This window comes from Hyposmocoma kahamanoa, unplaced genomic scaffold (genome assembly GCF_003589595.1).
Source record: "Hyposmocoma kahamanoa isolate Upper Pololo Valley unplaced genomic scaffold, ASM358959v1 62, whole genome shotgun sequence".
Lineage (NCBI taxonomy): Eukaryota > Metazoa > Arthropoda > Insecta > Lepidoptera > Cosmopterigidae > Hyposmocoma > Hyposmocoma kahamanoa.
In genome coordinates, this window is record NW_020653850.1 from 25,217,318 (window position 1) to 25,236,036 (window position 18,719).

The window sequence follows — 18,719 nt, forward strand, 5'->3', positions numbered from 1 at the left end:
CTGCAGTGTATGGTGGAGACTTGTGGAAAATTATACCATTATGCGTGACATTACACACACACACGTTACAACAAGACCCTCTCTGCTAAGGAAAGAGCTACTTGGGCATATCCCGAATGTACTTCTGCCGTTAGGAAAGGAGGCCGAAACTGTGAAATTCCTGTTGGTATCCCCCTCAACATCAAGAACGTAGCGCTAAGGCAGCCTTCTTCAGGCTCTACTCCCGCCTGGGAGCGGCAGCGATATCCGGAGGCCGATATATCTATATCCACGTCTGCCTCTGTTGAGATCTATCTGTTGCTACTTCGTGAGCAAATAACGTGTCTGACAGAACAGCTCGCCGACGCTGTCGCCACCATAGGACGGTACCACACGGCTCTTACTGTACTAATAGAGTTGAAGCCATTAGTGTTAAACTCATGGCGTTGGAGCATTCAAATGAATCTCGTGATCCAATTGTCGCTACAGCAGTGTCTCCTGCCTCTAGTGTTGTTGTGATGAAGCCGAATAAAATCACAAAACCACGTGTCCAGAAGCAGAACCGCATCAATAAGGAGAAGCAGCATGTCGCGGGTCTAGTCGCAGAACCTAGCGTGCCGGTGGCCATGTTGCGGTTTTCAATGTAGTTGCGGCCAATGAAAATAGCTCGAAAGGTATCCTGCAGAGTACCTTTGTGGCGGATAATGTATCTGTTAAGGACCCTGATGACCTCACAAATGGGAGGAGCCTCGATCTAAAAAGCAGAGGCGTTCAGTTCGTTGCACCGCGGGCCCTAACGTCACCCTTCTGGTCGAGCACCGAAAATTTATTCATTTGTGGAATATGGTATCTGGTGTGGATGAAGTCAAAGAATACCTCCAGAACCTATGTCCTGAGGGAACCTGCACAGTGGAAGAACTCAAGTCTAGAGGTGACTATAAGTCATACAAATTGGATGTTCCAGCTGCTTGCTTCGATAGATGTATGTCAGCGGACGTGTGGCCTGATAATGTTAGAGTCAAAATGTGGTTTTTTCCGAGACAAAAGGTGTACGCTTGAGCGTACGGGTGTACGTGATTTCACATTTGACTGTTTCATAAGCATTACATACCAAAATGTCAGAGGTCTTAATACCAAGCTGAAATATTTTAGGCAAAGTATTTTTACTCATGAGGGTGACATTATTGCCGTTACTGAATCATGATTGTCGGAGTCAGTTAATAATTCCGAAATAGTGGGTGGTGAGTGGAGTCTACTTCGCCGCGATCGCGCTGCTGGTCGATAAGGAGGAGGAGTGCTAGTGGCCGAGCGGCCGGATATTATTACTCTGCAACGTAAACGTGAGTTCGAGACTGCTGATGGTGAGGATTTGTGGACATCCTTCGTGATAGACCAAATCAAATCACATTTATGTGTTGTATACATTCCACCAAATGCTACTGATGATGTGTATTTGCGTTTTTTTTTTCAAAAAGTAGAATCACTTATTAATTTCGTGCGTGGTCTTGTGATTATTGTTGGTGATTTAAATCTGAACCCTAAGTATGTGTCTCCTAGTATTTTAAGTTATTATTGTTACTTCACTACATTAATTAAATTTTTATTGAATTGATATTCAATTATTTTTTTGTGAAATTACTCCACTAGCTTGTTATAATTATTAATACAAAGATCGAACACTCAGAAAAAACACTCAGAAAAAATTCCTTCGATCCGGTCGGATTCGAACCGACGTCTTCTTGCATACCGTGCCAGACGCTATACCAACTAAGCCACGGAACGAACCAACGGACCTCACGATTTTTTCTATGTGCTTGCGTCGTGTCTTTGTACTTGGTCTTTCAACGACTTTTTAGTCGTAGCGCCATCTATGAGAAATCTATTACAGATTTATCACCCAGTTAGTACCTTTACAGCTACCAGTCCTGGCGAGAGATGTCGCTATTCACTGTATTAATTAAATTTTTATTGAATTGATATTCAATTATTTTTTGTGAAATTACTCCACTAGTTTGTTATAATTATTAATACAAAGATCGAACACTCAGACAAAACACTCAGAAAAAATTCCTTCGATCCGGTCGGATTCGAACCGACGTCTTCTTGCGGTATGCAAGAAGACGTCGGTTCGAGTTGAGCTTGAGTTGAGTTCGAGCCGACACAACCCTAGGGTTGTGTACGAGGGGAAAGATTATAAAGGTTGGGATTCTGCTCAGGCCTTCTCGTTGACTTAAAAAATGAGCCTAATGATGAAACATTTGACCGTCGACTGAACGACTTTTTGTTAGATAATACATATTATTCCACTGAAGAAGATAGGGACATGGACTTGTAATACATATATGTTGTAATTTATAGATATTAGTTATAAATATTATTTTATAGAAATGAATAAATTACATAAACTTAATGCATACATCATTATGTTGACATAATTATAATTATATTATTTAATATGTTCCTACATTATTTCACATAACTACATTAACTGTGTTAAAATTACGAAGTACAAAACTTGCATTGGATATATGTAATTTTTTGAAATGTAACATTTATTACTATTTGTAAGGATTCTTGTAATACAATATATTGTATATAATAATGTAAAGTTTACAAGATAATAAATAAATCTAAATTTAAATCTAAATCTATTGCTTTTATCTTCCTTATTCCTTCGCTTTATTTTACGAACATGAGAAAAAACAGAAATGGACAAAAAACAAGGACGTAGCTATCTCGATGTCCTCTGATGAGAAGGCTGAGGTGCATATCCTCACTAAACTCTCACTGTCCATCACATCATGTTTATATTGCACAAACGTTAACAATTAATTCCCACAAGATTACAGTTGTTCCATAGCACATTCTCTGCCGACATTTTACACGATTACGATCCGTATTGTCAACAGATCGGGACAACTGCCTGACGTAGACTGACAGTTATAATTTTATATTTACTAAAAACTACACTAGGAGATTCCCGAATTTTCTCTGCGTCGTAATTATTCGTTTTGAAAATGTAACGAATTAATCGGTTATTGCACATTTTTATTATACCGTTTTGTAATGTCAATAGACTAAAGGTGGAATTAGTATTTCGAAAACAACTAATTTCCATGAAGGGGTCTACCTGTAAAACATAGCCCCCTCCTCTAAAACTTTATTTTCTAGTCTCATTGTTTTCGCTGATTAGTTTCTTTTCTGTTAAATTTTGCTACGTACTTACCCCAGACTTAGGTGAGTGTCTGGTTGTTTAATATGTAGTTTTTCCATAAACTACAGCATTAGTTTTGATTGAAGTGATTGTGATTTGTATAGATTACATTGAATAATGTACGTTTAAATCCAGTATCGGTAGTTGAGGAAATGATAAGTTATTCGTCTCTATTAAAAATCAATTTAATTATGCGCAAATTACGAAACACAATGCACGAAAACTATTCGCCATAGCGATCAATGATTTAAAATGGATTGTTTGTAACAACAAGGTCTAGTTTGTAACATTTAGTTTACCTGGTCTTGATTCTCGCCGTGGTGAAAAGGTACTCGTTACTCGATATTGCCGCTGTCATGCACGCCACCACCGCCACCGCGAACACACGCTTCTGGTACGGCCCAAACTGTCCCACTTCGCACACTAGTATCGTCTCGATGTTCACACCCCCTAGCGTTTCTTGTGAGTCTGGTACTTCGTCCTCAGTAACCTTCATCTTTTCTTAAGCGTCGCTTCTTTGTTGCGTTCAAAAGTTCTTTAATATTTATTAGCCAACGTGTTTGTGTACAATAAAAAATAGACATACTGTTTGTGGGTTCCATCTAATCTTTTTCATATTACTAGTTGTCCTTGAAAATTGCATATCGCAGTAAAGATATTGTCATATTGTGAAAACTCTTCCGATTAAATAACACTGCAGACAACACAGTTATATACCTAGATAGACGCCGCAAGTACATATGTATGAAAACCAAGCGTGCCACATTTTTTATACCCACTATGACGCCACAAGAACTATTTAGTGATGGGAAACCTCCTTCCATTCTAAATCGATGATTAAACGGAATACGCGTATTTGATAATTACAAATAGTCGTAATATCAATAGGTATAATAGAAACATACTAGAATAAGATAGTTAAGTCCTTTATTTTACTTGTTTTAAATAAATGTTGATTACTTAGAAAAATTTAGACTTTAATTTTTAACCAACTTGAAATATTAAAATTATTGTTCTTCCAATAAAATGAGTTTATTATATAGCATCTTTTTAACCGACTTCAAAAAAAGGAGGAGGTTCTCAATTCGACATCATGTTGTTTTTGGTATGTATGCTACGCGATAACTCCGCCATTTGTGAACCGATTTTGATGATTCTTTTTTGTTGGAAAGAAGGTTTGACCTCAGATGTGGTCCCATTTAAATTTCAAGAAAATATTCTACCTCTAAGGGTGGCAAACTAGGGGATGAATGGCTTTTGAGGTTTTTTTAACCGGAGGTTAGGTTATTGTAATAGAAGATCTTATCGATTAACTTAAATAATGTATGCACTTGCGACTGTCTTAATTAATTTTAATATATGGTTTTCTGTTGGTAATTGATCAAATTGGTGAATGGCAAGACAAATTAAAATGTTACTGCTGACAAAATATGGTAAAATTTTATTAATCAGAAGAGGTTTACTTAATGACGGCCACGTGTAAAATTTTTGTGATTTATTTATTACTTCTCGTATTTCTAACTCTGCTACTCTGCATATTTGGGTAGCATCTTTGGTGGGATGAACTAGACCACCTTCGACCTCGAAAGCAACGAACTCATACGTATGACCCACTCCAGGTTTTTGTAAAGACAGCGCACTATTACATTCTTCGCATTTTATATTTTTTTGTATTACTCGTACTACATATCCGACGATGTATGTAATTATTTGTTCATTATATTCGGACATTCGAGACAACGTGTTGCAACAATTATTGAAATTACAGATACTGTTGATAATAGATACAACAAAACTGAGGAAAAATACGAAACGTTACTAAACATTATAACAAACAAGTTTTAGAATATTTTTATAATATTGCTGAGGTCATAATAATCTTCGTCCCTTTGTTTTCAAAATCGCTCAGAATCGTGAACAGTGTTGCCTAACGTATACATCAATAAATGTTAAATTTGGCCAAAAGAATGTACAAGCGGCCGTACAACGAAACTGAATGCATTACACAAAAGTGCGTTCGTTCGATATTCATGGCGTATTAACAAAGGATCACAAAATATCGCACCACACATACACACGGTTGCATACTTGTTTTCTCGGAATTCATACAAACTCAAAATAATTGCTTTTAAAATAAATTATGTATTCTTCTGATTACAAAATCACTTGCCCGTGGAAGGAAACGTCCCTGTTTACTCGTTTACCCACAGTCATAGTGCTTTTGCAGTTTATAATGTCACAATTTTGCGTTTCTCCCGTTTTCGACTGGTGTTTATCTACGATAACAGTCGAGCGCCTTCTGTTATGAAGTGTAGCAGCGGCAACAACTTTATTGCCTGTATTTCACTTAAATTGAGCATGCGAAGTACGTACACTTGCGGCGTCTATCTCATATATGTCTGTGGCAGACACATACTAAAACAATATCGACGCCTGAAAGCGATCTTGTCGTATCTCGAAAAATGGGCAGGGCCGAAAAACTATTTCAAAAAATTTGTTACTTACATCTCTATAGAAATGGTATCGTGGGTAGGTACGTGCTACATTGTTATTTAGATAGGTGCGTATTATTAATAATAGCATTGAATACTCCTCGTTAGCTAAAGCATATTTTGATCGAATTTACATTGAATTATTTATCAACCGACTGCAGTTTTATGTATTTTATTGAAAGGTGTTTGCCATTATAATATTCATGTATGGTGACGCTTTGGTACGAAAAAATTGTAACCTTCGATGGCTCGTGGAGAGCTGCGGGACAGGTGAGCGCGCAAAGTATAGGGAAGGGAAGCCGTACCATCAACCTATCGATCCAGAACACCGAAGGGCTCGTTCACAATCAACAAGGCTACCATGAAAATCTTGCGATATACAGACCAATACCGATGAACAGTCAATAAAAATTTGCAATGAATGCGGAAACAAATTTTTCTAGTTCGAATGTGACGTCACACGCTATTTTTTCGTCATTGGCGGTTGATGCGGCTTTGGCGTAGCACTGATTGGAATGAGAAAGCATAAGTAGATGCGAGCTCAGACAAACTATATGGCGTTACCAATGTATTTTTGTCGAATAACTCAACTAGTTTGTTATAGTTATTAATACAAAGATCGGACATAAAGAAAATTTCCTTCGACCTAAAGAACATGAACCTATGACCACGCCAAACCCGGACGATGCTCCGCCAACAGAGCTATTATTTAATTTTTTTTATTGAATTGTGCCAGACGCTATACCAACTAAGTCACGGAACGAATCAGAGGACCTCATGAATTTTTCTAAGTGTTTGTTGTCGTGTCTTCGTATTTGGTTTTTTCAACGACTTTTTAGCCGTAGCGCCATTTATGAAAAATTTTATGTATTTCGTCATCGATCGAAGGAATTTTTTCAGAGTGTTCGATCTTTGTATTAATAATTATAACAAACTAGTGAAGTAATTTCACATAAAAAAATATTGAATATCAATTCAATAAAAATTGAAATACTATGAATAGCGACATCTCTTGCCAGGGCTGGTAGCTGTAAAGGTATCTAACTGGATGACGAAATACTTAAGATTTCTCATAGATGACGCTACGGCTAAAAATCGTTGAAAAAATCTGAGTGTTCCATCTTTGTATTAATAATATTGACTTATTAATAATTATAACAGAGCTATTATTTTTCAAATAAACTAACATTTCGAGGTCTTTATAGGTATCATGGTCACGGCTGACTGAAATGGTGTTGTGATCATCAACCAGTGACGTGTAATACACAGATCAAACAAATACTAATAACAATGCAAACCACTATTATTAATATTTGTTAGGTGTTTCGTATTACACTATTCTGAACTATAGTTACAGATATACTCCTATAGTATTTGACAAATAAAAAGGGCAATAAAGAACTTAAGGAATCAATAGACCTGCAGCTCTATTGCCAGTTTTCGAGAAAATTCCTTAAGACAATTTAAATGAAATAATTTTTTTGGAAAGAACAAAGAGGTTATAGAAGTTAAAGACAGTTCAGTTAATTTAGCGATACACGACTTCTTAGACAAAACATATACAAGATAAAGTAACTGGAGGGTTAATTATGTATATCAACTTAGAAAATACAGTGCCGTACTACGAAATGTTCTACGGCTATGCGGCTACGAAAACTTTCTCACAAGTGGAAGCAGGCAACAAACGTACGCATCACTCTCCATCAGATATTTCAGCAAACTAAGCCATCAAATCACTGGAGAGTCTCACAAGTGGAAGTTAAATACTCAAAAATGAGATAGGTGGGGCAGCGTTGTTTTTTCTAAATATAATAGACACACGCTTGGCCACAATCTCACCTGATGTTAAGCGATGATTGGACCGACGATGGGACGGGTTTGCCTAAAAAATACCTATTCACTCTAGCCTTGAATAACACCAAAATGTACTTTTCGGGAAATACAGTTGCCGATAGAGCATTCCATTCCTTTGCCGTACGCATCAGAAAGGAGGAAGCAAAGCGCTTAGTGCGAATATCAACGACATAAGTATGGAATGCTCCGGACCTTCTAGTCGACCGGAGGAGAAACGGCGAGGACGGAACCAAATTGAAAAGTTCCTGCGCACTACTTTTCTGCGTTGGTCGAGATTTTGAAGCTTCGACTCCACAAGAGATTTTTGATAATAAGACTCTTTGCTTTTCGCTCCACCGAGTCCAAGGCAGCTAACTGATAATGGGCAGGTGTACCCTAATTGCGTTGATCCACCAGTATAATTTTTTCTGAAGAACATTTTGCAATGGATGGACGACACTGGCACTGTATAAAATTCCATGTTCGACGTCATTACTTACTGTGAACACTTTGAATGCGTGTTTTTGGCATAACTATAAATGGTTTTAGGTGGATAACCACGCCATCTATTGCTGTTAGTCCGTACTAAATATATGCACATTTCACTTAATGTAGGGGTTTGTTAGTATGTAAATTCATTAATAGAATGGTTTCAAGAAATTGATATAAAAATGAATCTAGAAAAAGCAAAACTACTGATTTTAAGCTGAGAATAATAAATAGGTAGTAAGACAAACGTAGAATGTAGAGGGACGCAGGTATAATAAAGTTCATAGGTAGGTATAGAACAGACAGACATGACGTTAACTATGACAATAAATATTAAAGATACCCTTTCAAAGGTAATTTATTGATTTAATTTGAAAGTGTGTTAAATTTGAATTACCTGATGTAAAATCGTCTAGCCCAATCATAGAAATAAATGAAGAAAAGTTAGACCTTGTTAATAAAGCTGTCTTTTTCGGAGTAACCTTAGACAGTAAACTAAAAATGTTATCCACATATATCTTCCGTGGCCAGCAGATTATAAATTATAGTACGTAGAATTCGTGAGCTTGCCGATGTCGCTACTGCCAGACTAGTTTACTTTTGTTACTTCCATAGTACAAGTGTCCTACGGGATTCTCATGTGGGGTAAAGCGGCAGATTAACAAACCTTATTCGTTCTGTGTACCATTTAGATTCTCGGGTTTATCTCAGAGAAAAGTTTAAGGAGACTGGTATCATGACATGTTTCTTGCTCGTTCTTCTCAGGGAAGTCGACCCAGTGAACAAACGTAGCTACAAAATTACGTTTCAAATGTAAAAATTTTACCCATGGAATACTTAAATAATTATTTGGAAAGCATAATTAGAGAGTATTTGCACTAAATTCAACACATATGCATATACATTATACAAGCTCCGCAAAGTTTTTTTTTATTCTAATGTAAGTGTGCAGTTGACCTCCATCTCACCTGATGGAAAGTGACGATGAGGTCGACGATGGAGCATGCACGCCTAGATAATGCCTATTCACTTTCGCCTTGAAAAAATCCAAATTATAACGTTCAGGGAACAAGTCTGCAGGCAGGGAATTTCACTCCGAGGGAATTTTCCGTTCGCCATATAAATGTGGAAGCTTAACGCTTCGTGCGAATCTTTGGAATATCCACAACATAGAGGTGGAAGCCAAGCCTACGCCTAGTCCCCCGATAATGGAAAGGGGAAGGCGGAATTAAATCGTGTAATTCCATCGCACACTCTCCGTGATATATCCTGTAAAATACCGATAAGCAGGCAACTTTACGGCGGTGTTCAAGGCTCTGAGGCTTCGCATCTACTATTTCCGAGTCACCTATAAGCCTCTTGGCATGCTGTCAATTGAATCCAAGGTGGCCAGTTGGTATGTAGCAGAGCCATCCCTAAGGTCGCAGCAGTACGTGTACACGACCAGACTTGTGCTTGATACAGGTAAAGCAACTGTCCCGGTGTGAAATAACGCCTCACCCTGGAAAGGATGCCAAGCTTCCTTGTGCATTTTTGGCCATGGATTCAATGTATCTGCCGAAGTTCAAATTGGACGACAGGTCCATTCCAAGTAGCTGAAGACGGTCGGCTATCGGTATGGATATATCACGAAAAGTCGGAGTCAGCTCAAAGGTCTGTGGAAAATAGATACGCCTGCATTTTGCAAGCATTAAATTTCACAGGATTGGCATCGATCCAATCGGAGACTACCTTGAATGTCAAATCCAAACGGCTAACCATAGACTCGACAAGATTGGATTTCCTCTCCACTGACCCTTGCATTGATCAAGTACCTATCTACAACTGCGCTGTCATCAGCATACGCATAGCTACCGGGAATTAACACATCATTGATATGCAGCAGAAAGAGTTTTGCAGACAGTACGGAACCTTAAGGATTTCTCTAAGTAGCCTTCTAAGGTCACTCGAATGGAACGCTCACTCAAGAAATTCGAGATACGATTGCAAAGATCAGTGGGAAGCCCATAACATGGAACCTTACTTAAAAGGCTTGAGTGCCCGATCCTGTCAAAAGCTTTTCGCGTTGCTTATCTGTAGCCTCACTCCATGTGTGACAGACATACACAAGAAGATCCCCAGTAGATCGTCCTCGTCGGAATCCGTACTGGCGATCGCTGAGGAGGTCGTTGTCTTCAAGGTACGACAGGAGACGGTTGATGAGTACACATTCCATAGTCTTGTAGAGTATGGAAGTGAGAGATAGGTCTATAGTTGACAGGGTCAGCTCTGCTTCCTTTTTTGGGCACAGGATGCACGATTGCAAGCTTTCCCGACTTGGGTACTACACCAGCCTCATGTGAGAGCCGATACAGGCGTGTGAGAACAGGAGATGACTCAGGCGCACAGTTACGTAGGACTACAACTGGAATTCCGTCTGGCTCACTAGCTTTATTCACATCTAGATTCCGCAGAGTTCTAAGTACCTCTTTTTGGCGTATGCGAACTGGCGCCATAAGTGCAGCCAGCCTGAGGTAAGGTAGGTGGTGGATTCCCTGCGGCATCCAAACTGTCTGAAGTTGTAGATGGACACCCTGTTCCTTAGTCATACCACGGTTATGTTGTTTCCATGTTCCATTCTGGGGCAAAGGAACTAATGTAACTTCAGTTTTCCAGGAATTTGTCGATTGAAGCGTACAGAGCTGCAAATCATATTTTACAATTTGCCGCTTTACTTGCAGCTACACCAGTACCACTGCTACGCCCGCGCGTCGGCTCACTAACCACTTGGCTGCCTTCGGACCTTGCAACTCTGTCCTTGTCCTCTAAGTCCATATCTCCTTTCTTACCTAATTTACATTACCTTACCTTACTCCAAATCACCTTTCTTACCTTTTCGATTCTTCACCTCCACTGTACATCACTCATTCAACTCTATTACATTTTAGAAGTTTTACATTGAACATTTAACAAAATGAAAATTATTACATGGTTAGCTTTAATTGTACTTACAAATATCTAAGTGATAGGTACGTAAGTACGAAATTGCGGGCACAACTAATACTAGATGAATGAATACTAAGTGTGAAGAATCAAATAATTCTTTGCTAAAACTATTACTAAATTATTTACTTTTGTTACAAGAGTGTAAATGTCGATAAATGAAGTAAGTACCTAATAAGGGTAATTTTCTCTACCTGATTTCGGTGGCAATTTTTATTATTTAACTATTTGAGTATGTCATCGTGAAATATTGAATAATATTTCAGGTCACTACTGTCGAATATTAAATATTACCTACTTCGTGACAATATTCTAGACTATTTAAATAATACGAATTGTCGTCGCAATTACAACTGCCCTGAAAATCACCCACCTGTCTTACATAAGTAAATGAATATTCTATATTTTCGATTTTACTTTAGATATTCCATTAAAGCCTTTGAACCTTCTGTAAACGTCCTGTCTAACAGGGCGAGTAAAACTAATGTGCTATTAACACTTTTAACAATATCCTTACAAAATTCTACGGAGGCTTAGCAGTGGAATGTGTCTTTTAAACACTACACCTAATGTCTACACCACACTTTATGTAAATATGTTTAAAATTTATTAAATGCGCACAACACGCGCAAAACGCCAAAAAAGACTAATTTTGTCTTAGAGGATACCTTCCCAGGACGTGCGCCGTTCGCAACGACAGATACGTGTCCAATCTCGTTATCAACCCTTTACAATATTCCGCGTTCAGTAACGGAATGCATAATACTACAGGTAAATTATTGATAATTTTTTTTTAGGATATCATACATGTATTTACATATCTAGTTAGTAACAGACTTATAAACTATGTCAGTAGATACAATATTTTAAACTTAGATGTAGTAAAATTTATGAGGTGCCTTATTAGAGGTCCCTCCATTTTCTCAGCAATCGTTTTCAGGATGCTGTTGCGACTGTTGCGTAGTCTGTTTAAAAGACAAGCGATTATCTTTCGTAGTACGGCAGAGAAGGAGTCTGTCCGCGTTTCCGTAAACATCGCAGAAGCGCTATAGATCGTTTGTGGTCGCATTGGGTGCGGAGAGCAATATACAACGTTTGTGTATGTTAGTTCCAGAGGCTACCCGCGTGAAAAGAAAAAACCTTACTGACAAAACTCTCCGCTTCCTCTCCATATTGTCATCGTCGTGTCTCCGAGACAAGGTTGATTAAATGTATTAGACACTTAAAGTTAAACACTCTGTTAAGAGCTACCCCATTTTGTCTGATCGGTGGTATAGCTGCAGGACATTTACTTCCTGCAGATTATTATTATTAGGGTGGTTTAATTCGGGGCCTATGCGGCCACTCATCACTGCGACCATTAACTATTAACTGATCTATTGTGATCACCACTAATTACAGTTCGGAGACAAGGACGACAGCATTAAAGAACTGAAGGACTTTCCTGGCTCCGACAGTTTTTATGTCCTCCGGGTGTGACCTGTGCCTTTTTGTACATTATATACCACACCGTGTGACTTTCTGTAAGCAGCCTGGGCTTGAAGTCAAACTGTGTATCATTTAACTGTAGATGCTCATGTAGACGAGAGTTTAAAGTCCGTAACGCTACCTACCTATCTAATAATTAATAATACGTTGTAGTAAGGTCTTATTGGGGTGGCAGAGGGAAACCAGGTTTTCTCCAATATGGTGGTTTTATTTCACAACATATACATACAGTTACAACACGTATAATGTACATACAGTTCGGGAGGTACGTACAGTGGGAAAGGACTCCCCCTAATCGGCACGTAGTCGAGGACCCGTACACACGTTCCAATTAGGAAGCGGCTCAGGGTGCAACAACAGTAACGATCTAAAGCGGAGTTCCAAACAAGAAGCAGAGCTTGATATGTAGTAAGCTGGATTCTTCAATGTTCGCATCGCCGCCAGTAGTCGTTCCGTGAGGTAAAATCTTAACATCGCGATGCAGAATTTGCTATTTCGACGCTAATGCCATCTAGCGGTGCGTGACGGAACTAATATGAGTTGTTTGCCTGTTATGTGATTTTGTTAAAACGTGTAATTTTCAGGTCAGTTTTCTCTACCTGATTTCGGTGGCAATTTTTATTATTTAAGTATCCATTTGAGGACATTACTCTCGTAGTAATAGTTCTTGATAATATTCTGTAGTATTGAAATAATACAAACTGATACCGAAATTCGGTAGAGAACACTTACCTGAAAATTATTTACTCTTTAGCTCAAATAAATTACTATTTATCATACTTTGACAAAAAAAACATAGCAAAAAAATATGATCTAATGCAGTACGTACATTTACAATTATTAAGTAAAATAAAATAAAAAGCTATTTAAATAGTATACTTAAATCTTATAGTATCGAAAAAACAAAAATCCAAAATGCATTGGCTTGCACCTTAGATATGTATAACACAACCAGTTTAACATTCATCAGGCGGCTTCTTGAAAACGACACTAGCGATAAACGTTATCGCCGACAATGTCGGATGCTTATCATGTAACATTTCGTAACAAGTAATCGAGTATATAGTTGTCAGATTAAATACACAATGGGCAAAGCTAGCTTATTTATATTATCACAGAGTATTACTAAATATAAAGTTTGTACGGAAAACTGCTGAACTAAAGATTATGATGCATTTGTCCGTTTACAAATAAGGTTGGATGCCTCCTCCATGGTGTCAGGCAGCTGCGTGCCTAGCGTCTCCGGAGTGAGCAGCACTAGCAGGCCCGACAGCAGTGCACACCCTCCGAATAGCTCGAACGGCAGTTGCTCCCACACCTCGGCACCCTGCAGTAACACGATATAACTATGAGTGGTGATAAATAGGTGAAAATATGTTGGTTACGTAGCTAAGATTGTCACAACTTACAAGAGCAGGTGTGAGTGGCGCCAGGATGGCACCGATGCGGCCCATCATCGAGGAGAATGCGAAGAGGCTGTTGCGATACTTAGTAGGGTACAGCTCCGATGTATACACGTAGATGGCCGCCATCACCATTGCGATAGAGCATTTGCCGACCATGTACACTGCCAACGACGCAGTGGCATTCGCTTGAATTAAAAATGGAGTAGGTGTCATAGTACATACGAAATATTTTATGAAACCATGTTATTATTATTATTATTATTATTATACATATAAAGCTACAAGTTCTTACTCACTGATAGAAATAGAACGCATACTTCCCGATATGGGGGAAAACAAATATTTATACCGGTGTACGCGGATAGGCTCCAAAGTAAAGAATCAAATATGAGAGGACCTGAATATGGAAAATATGAAAGAGTGATCAACGGCCTGCAAAAACTATAATACATGGGGTAGATTTTTGTGCATTTTTATGAGATACACCCTGGGTCGATTTCCGAGGGAAGTAAAAAATGTTCGAAATTCAAATAAACAAGATAGCCGACATACAAATTTCAAAGCCTCCTATCACGAAAACTGAGGTGCTGCAAGAAATGTCATAGAGGGTAACACTGGTCAACTGCCTGGGTTAAAAAAAATTCAAGATGGCGATTTCAAAATGGCTGCCGAAGAAAAACTTGCTTCGATCCGGCTGAAAATTGGCATGCGAGTTCTTTATGAGTTCTAAATCATAATTTGGGGTCAAAAATTTATTTTCGCTATTTTTTAATATGGCTGCCATACAAGTGTCTTTTTTCGTTAAAAATAGCTGCCGAAAGAGATTTGCTCTGATTCGACTGAAAATTGCATGTGAAGGCCAGTAGAAATACCGGATAATAATTTGTGCTCAAAATGTGTCTTTCGCTATTTTCAAATATGGCCGTCATAGAAGCGTTCGTCGGCGGCAGAAAAAAAATGCTCAGATCCCTTTGAAAATTGGCATATGGGGGTCTGTAGGAGTGCTTGATAATAATTTGTGGTCAAAATTGGTATTTTGCCATTTTCAAATATGGTCGCCATAGAAACTCTTTTAGCGGCAGATAAAAATTTGCACTATTCGATTGAATATGGATATGTCGGGGTCTTTATGAGTGTTTAATAATAATTAGCAGTTAAAATATACATATTTCAATAAGGCTACCATACAAACTTTTTTGGCGATAGATACAAATTTCTTCTAATTCAACTGAAAATGACATGGCATCATAATTTGGGGTCAAAATTTTGTTCCGCTGTTTTTCGATATAGCCGTAATTTATTTACGTAACTTGCTTTGCTCGGACTGAAAATTAGCACGAAAAGATTTTTAAGATTGATTGATAATAATTAGTGGTCATAATATAATTTTTTGTAATTTTTAAATATGGCCGCCATTAAAGAGCCATTTAATATTTTTTTAAAACAAAGTCCTAAGTGCCGAGGCCGCAGGCCGAGGTCCGCGGAGGGCGAAGCCCGAAGCGTCCGCACGCCTTCGTATGGAGGTAATTATATACGGAGGCGTAATAGATTACGAGTACAAGATCTCACAATTGTAAAAATGTAAGGCATACTTCCCGATGTAGTGGAAATGAGATACTTATTATAGCGTGGTTGTATCGCAACCATATCTGTTAGATTCCATTTTCTTGAAAGCTATGCCAAAGAGAAGTATTCAGGGGGAAAAATGCCAAACTATTGCCGAATTTCCTGTACTATGAATATCAAAACAACGATAATCCAGAATACTCAGACCAAAATCGACTTAGAAATATTCATTTCTCAAATTGGCCCAAATCGGGAATCGACCTCCTCATCAAGCGCCCATAGTATTGACTGCTGTGCCACCGAAGAGCATGAGCACACCCCGTAAACTGAATCCGACCACGCGCCGCAGGCCGAGCCCGATCCCACCGCAGGTGGGGTACAGGTCTCGTACATGTATATGATAAATATGGAGTACTCACTAGAGGGGATGAAGATAAATGCTATCTGGCAAGCTGCGCACAGCCAGAAGCCTCCAATAAGCACAGGTTTCCTGCCTGCAAATCCGAGCAACAGAAATGCAATCCAAAATCCGGGAATCTCTACAGCTGATACAGTCACGTAATTCAGGTACTTGTTCCCCGTCAAGTTGAGCGAGTTAATTGATAGCCCATAGTAGATAAAAGTCGCCGTGACCCACCACAGAGGTGACACAAAGCAACGCACTAGAATCGATTTGTGACGAAACACTTCTGCTATCAACCATGGTTCCTTAGCTTTCAATTCTGTGTCTCGGGCTTGCTTTTTCTTTTCCTCTTCCACATTGTATCTGAGCTTCTGAAGCGACTTTTCTGATAGTTGTTTCTTATTGATTCGAGCGACATTTTTAAGCACTATCTCAGCTTCTTCGAAGCGACTCTTACTCAAGTACCAACGTACAGACTCTGAGATCAACCAGTAAAATGAAATGGTAGTGAGCTGGGGGAGATAAACCGCAAGCGTGAGTTGCCGCCAGTAAGGCAGAATCCAGGCCAACAGGCCCAAAGTCACCTGCCCCACCGCAAAGAAAGTGTTCATCACCACTCCACCCACCACACGATATTTAGGACCCATCAGCTCCATCACTAGAAGAAAAAAATAAGTTGAATTTCCTTAAGTCCTTTCAAATATAACATTTCTTTGGAGTATATTCATCATTTCAAAGAATAATATTTATGTACATAGATGAATAAAAGGGCCGTAATCATGCTGTAATCTATATATTTTATTATCGTTTCAACATTTTTCAAAAACGCGGATGTACGTGCCTAGGTATATCTACATTATCATTAATTATGGACATCGCGTCATACGTATAATTTTAAATAATTTTACAGCCCTTATTTAGGCAATCAGCTATTTTTAGTTCCTATTTTATCTCAAATTCAGTTTTATTGGTTTTTTATTGATTTATTTTAAATACTTTCATAGTCCATAGTGACATAAGTATAGCCGCATAAGTAATGCCGCCGATATTAATAGTCTTTGTTCTGTAAAAACGCGCGGTCAAGCCAATTTACAAAGCGGGTTCCAAAGTGTCTCTCAGTGATAAATTTAACGAAATTAATGTTCTTACATTAAAGTCACAAGACATTTATGAAAATCTGTATTTAGAAGAATGTTGTCAAAAAAAAATAGATATAGTATATAATATTATAGATATAATATTAATACGAGGAATAAAAATAAACTGGCTGTTCTTGACAGTCGTCTTCACGAAGTCACAAATCCGTGACTTCGTGAAGAAACCTTTTTTGGTAAAATTTGCCAAAAAAGGTTTTATGCAATAGTGAAACAAAAATTTTATGTTAAAGGTTTTGCCTTCAGTAATTATTAAGTAATCTCTGCTTCAGTTCAACATCTTCTGTGTATGTGGATGTCACAAATCCCTGGTAGTGACCCTCTTACCTCTTTTAGTCTATTACTATCTATGACATTTGAAAAATATGTGAACAAATGTCTATTTGCAAATAGCAACACCTAGAGTTTCCTACTCGTTCTTCTTTCTCAAATCTGCCTCACGAATGAGTAGCGGTATTTAATCAATGTGAAAAGCTTACTCAAGAAATAAAAAAATATTTGAATTTAACCTATTAAACATTTCTATATATGTAGTGATTAGTAAACATACCCAATATATAGGTACAAGTAAATCCACCTGCACCGAAAACAGCCTCAAAGAACTCGGACATAAGAAAACTTATATACGTGTTGGCGAAGTAGCGTAGTGCGCCAATCCAGGCAGTGTTAAAAGCATTGATCACGAGGGCTGTACGCCGGCCCAGCTGGTCCGATATGAACCCCGTCAGCGGCATTGCAACCAGTGTGCCTACCGTACGCACTGTTCCGATCAGCGACCGCCGCCACTCGTCGCATGCCAACCCGAAGTCATAAACGATGCTTTCGGAGTTTGCGTAGATGAACTTCTTACAGTCGACGGTACGCTGCTGGTCGAAGAGGGTGGCGGGACAGGTGTGGTGTATTGCCTCGGGGCTAATTAACGACGCGTTGGCGAATCGCGTACAGCCCTCGAACGAGGTGGCGCTGGTGCCGGGCACCGCGTTCAAGATCCATTTTGGCGCGAACTCCGTGTTGGATGGATCGTCACACTCGGGGATTAAACATCTGTGAAACCGTATAAAATTTGAGTCAAAAACATTCAAAATGCACTTTATCGAAAGATACAGAGAGAACTTTTATGCTTTGAACGTTTGTCTTACCTTGTGCTAATCCTAGCGGTAGTGAAGATGTGATCTACAGTTGCCCACGCGCTGAACACTACCACCACTACAGCGAATAGCATCATCCGTAGCTGATATAACCCGAACTGGCCCAGCTCCTCCACCAGGATCGTGTCCAGGTATACTTTTGCTTTTTTCCCTGATAAAGGTTTCCCGCTCTCCACATTTGGTTCTAACTGCGGTTTCTCCATATCAACTTAAGCTTTTTAACGTTCACTCAACTCTTAAGATGTAGTTTGAAGACTGGTCTTTGGTGGCAGTCCGTTATTTGTCGCGTGTAGTCTATAAAAATCTCCTCGCCGGTAAGCACAGCATATCGTCTTATATAAATTATATGATGATATGTGTGAACTCAATGATATGCGTTCTTTGAAATAATATGTATATCTATTTGTGTACAATTTTTTTACTTCACTTTCTATGTTATGTAGTATATTTGTGTTTAGACCCTGAATTGCAACTTCATGAGTGTTTGTCAATTTGTTAAATATTTAAATCGTGACAGAACCTCACCCGCGCGTTCGTATATTTACTAGGTGATGGATGGGAGTGC

General features: G+C 38.7%; 2 protein-coding genes across 2 annotated transcripts in view; both read right to left on the minus strand.

Annotated features, from left to right (window-relative positions):
• LOC113229407 (organic cation transporter protein-like) overlaps nt 1-3,689 on the minus strand; it is a 40,077-nt gene extending 36,388 nt beyond the window's left edge. Inside the window, exon 1 of the mRNA XM_026462978.1 lies at nt 3,533-3,689. Coding sequence (XP_026318763.1) covers nt 3,533-3,689 — 157 coding nt within the window. The remainder of the gene's footprint in view (nt 1-3,532) is intronic.
• Nucleotides 3,690-13,451: 9,762 nt separating this feature from the next.
• LOC113229408 (organic cation transporter protein-like) lies at nt 13,452-18,357 on the minus strand. Its single transcript, XM_026462979.1, has 5 exons — nt 18,146-18,357; nt 17,557-18,050; nt 15,869-16,510; nt 13,887-14,068; nt 13,452-13,804 (listed from the first exon to the last, which is right to left on the minus strand). Exons 1-5 carry the CDS (start codon nt 18,355-18,357, stop codon nt 13,643-13,645), a joined length of 1,692 nt encoding a protein of 563 aa, XP_026318764.1. The 3' UTR covers nt 13,452-13,642.
• Nucleotides 18,358-18,719: the final 362 nt, after the last annotated feature.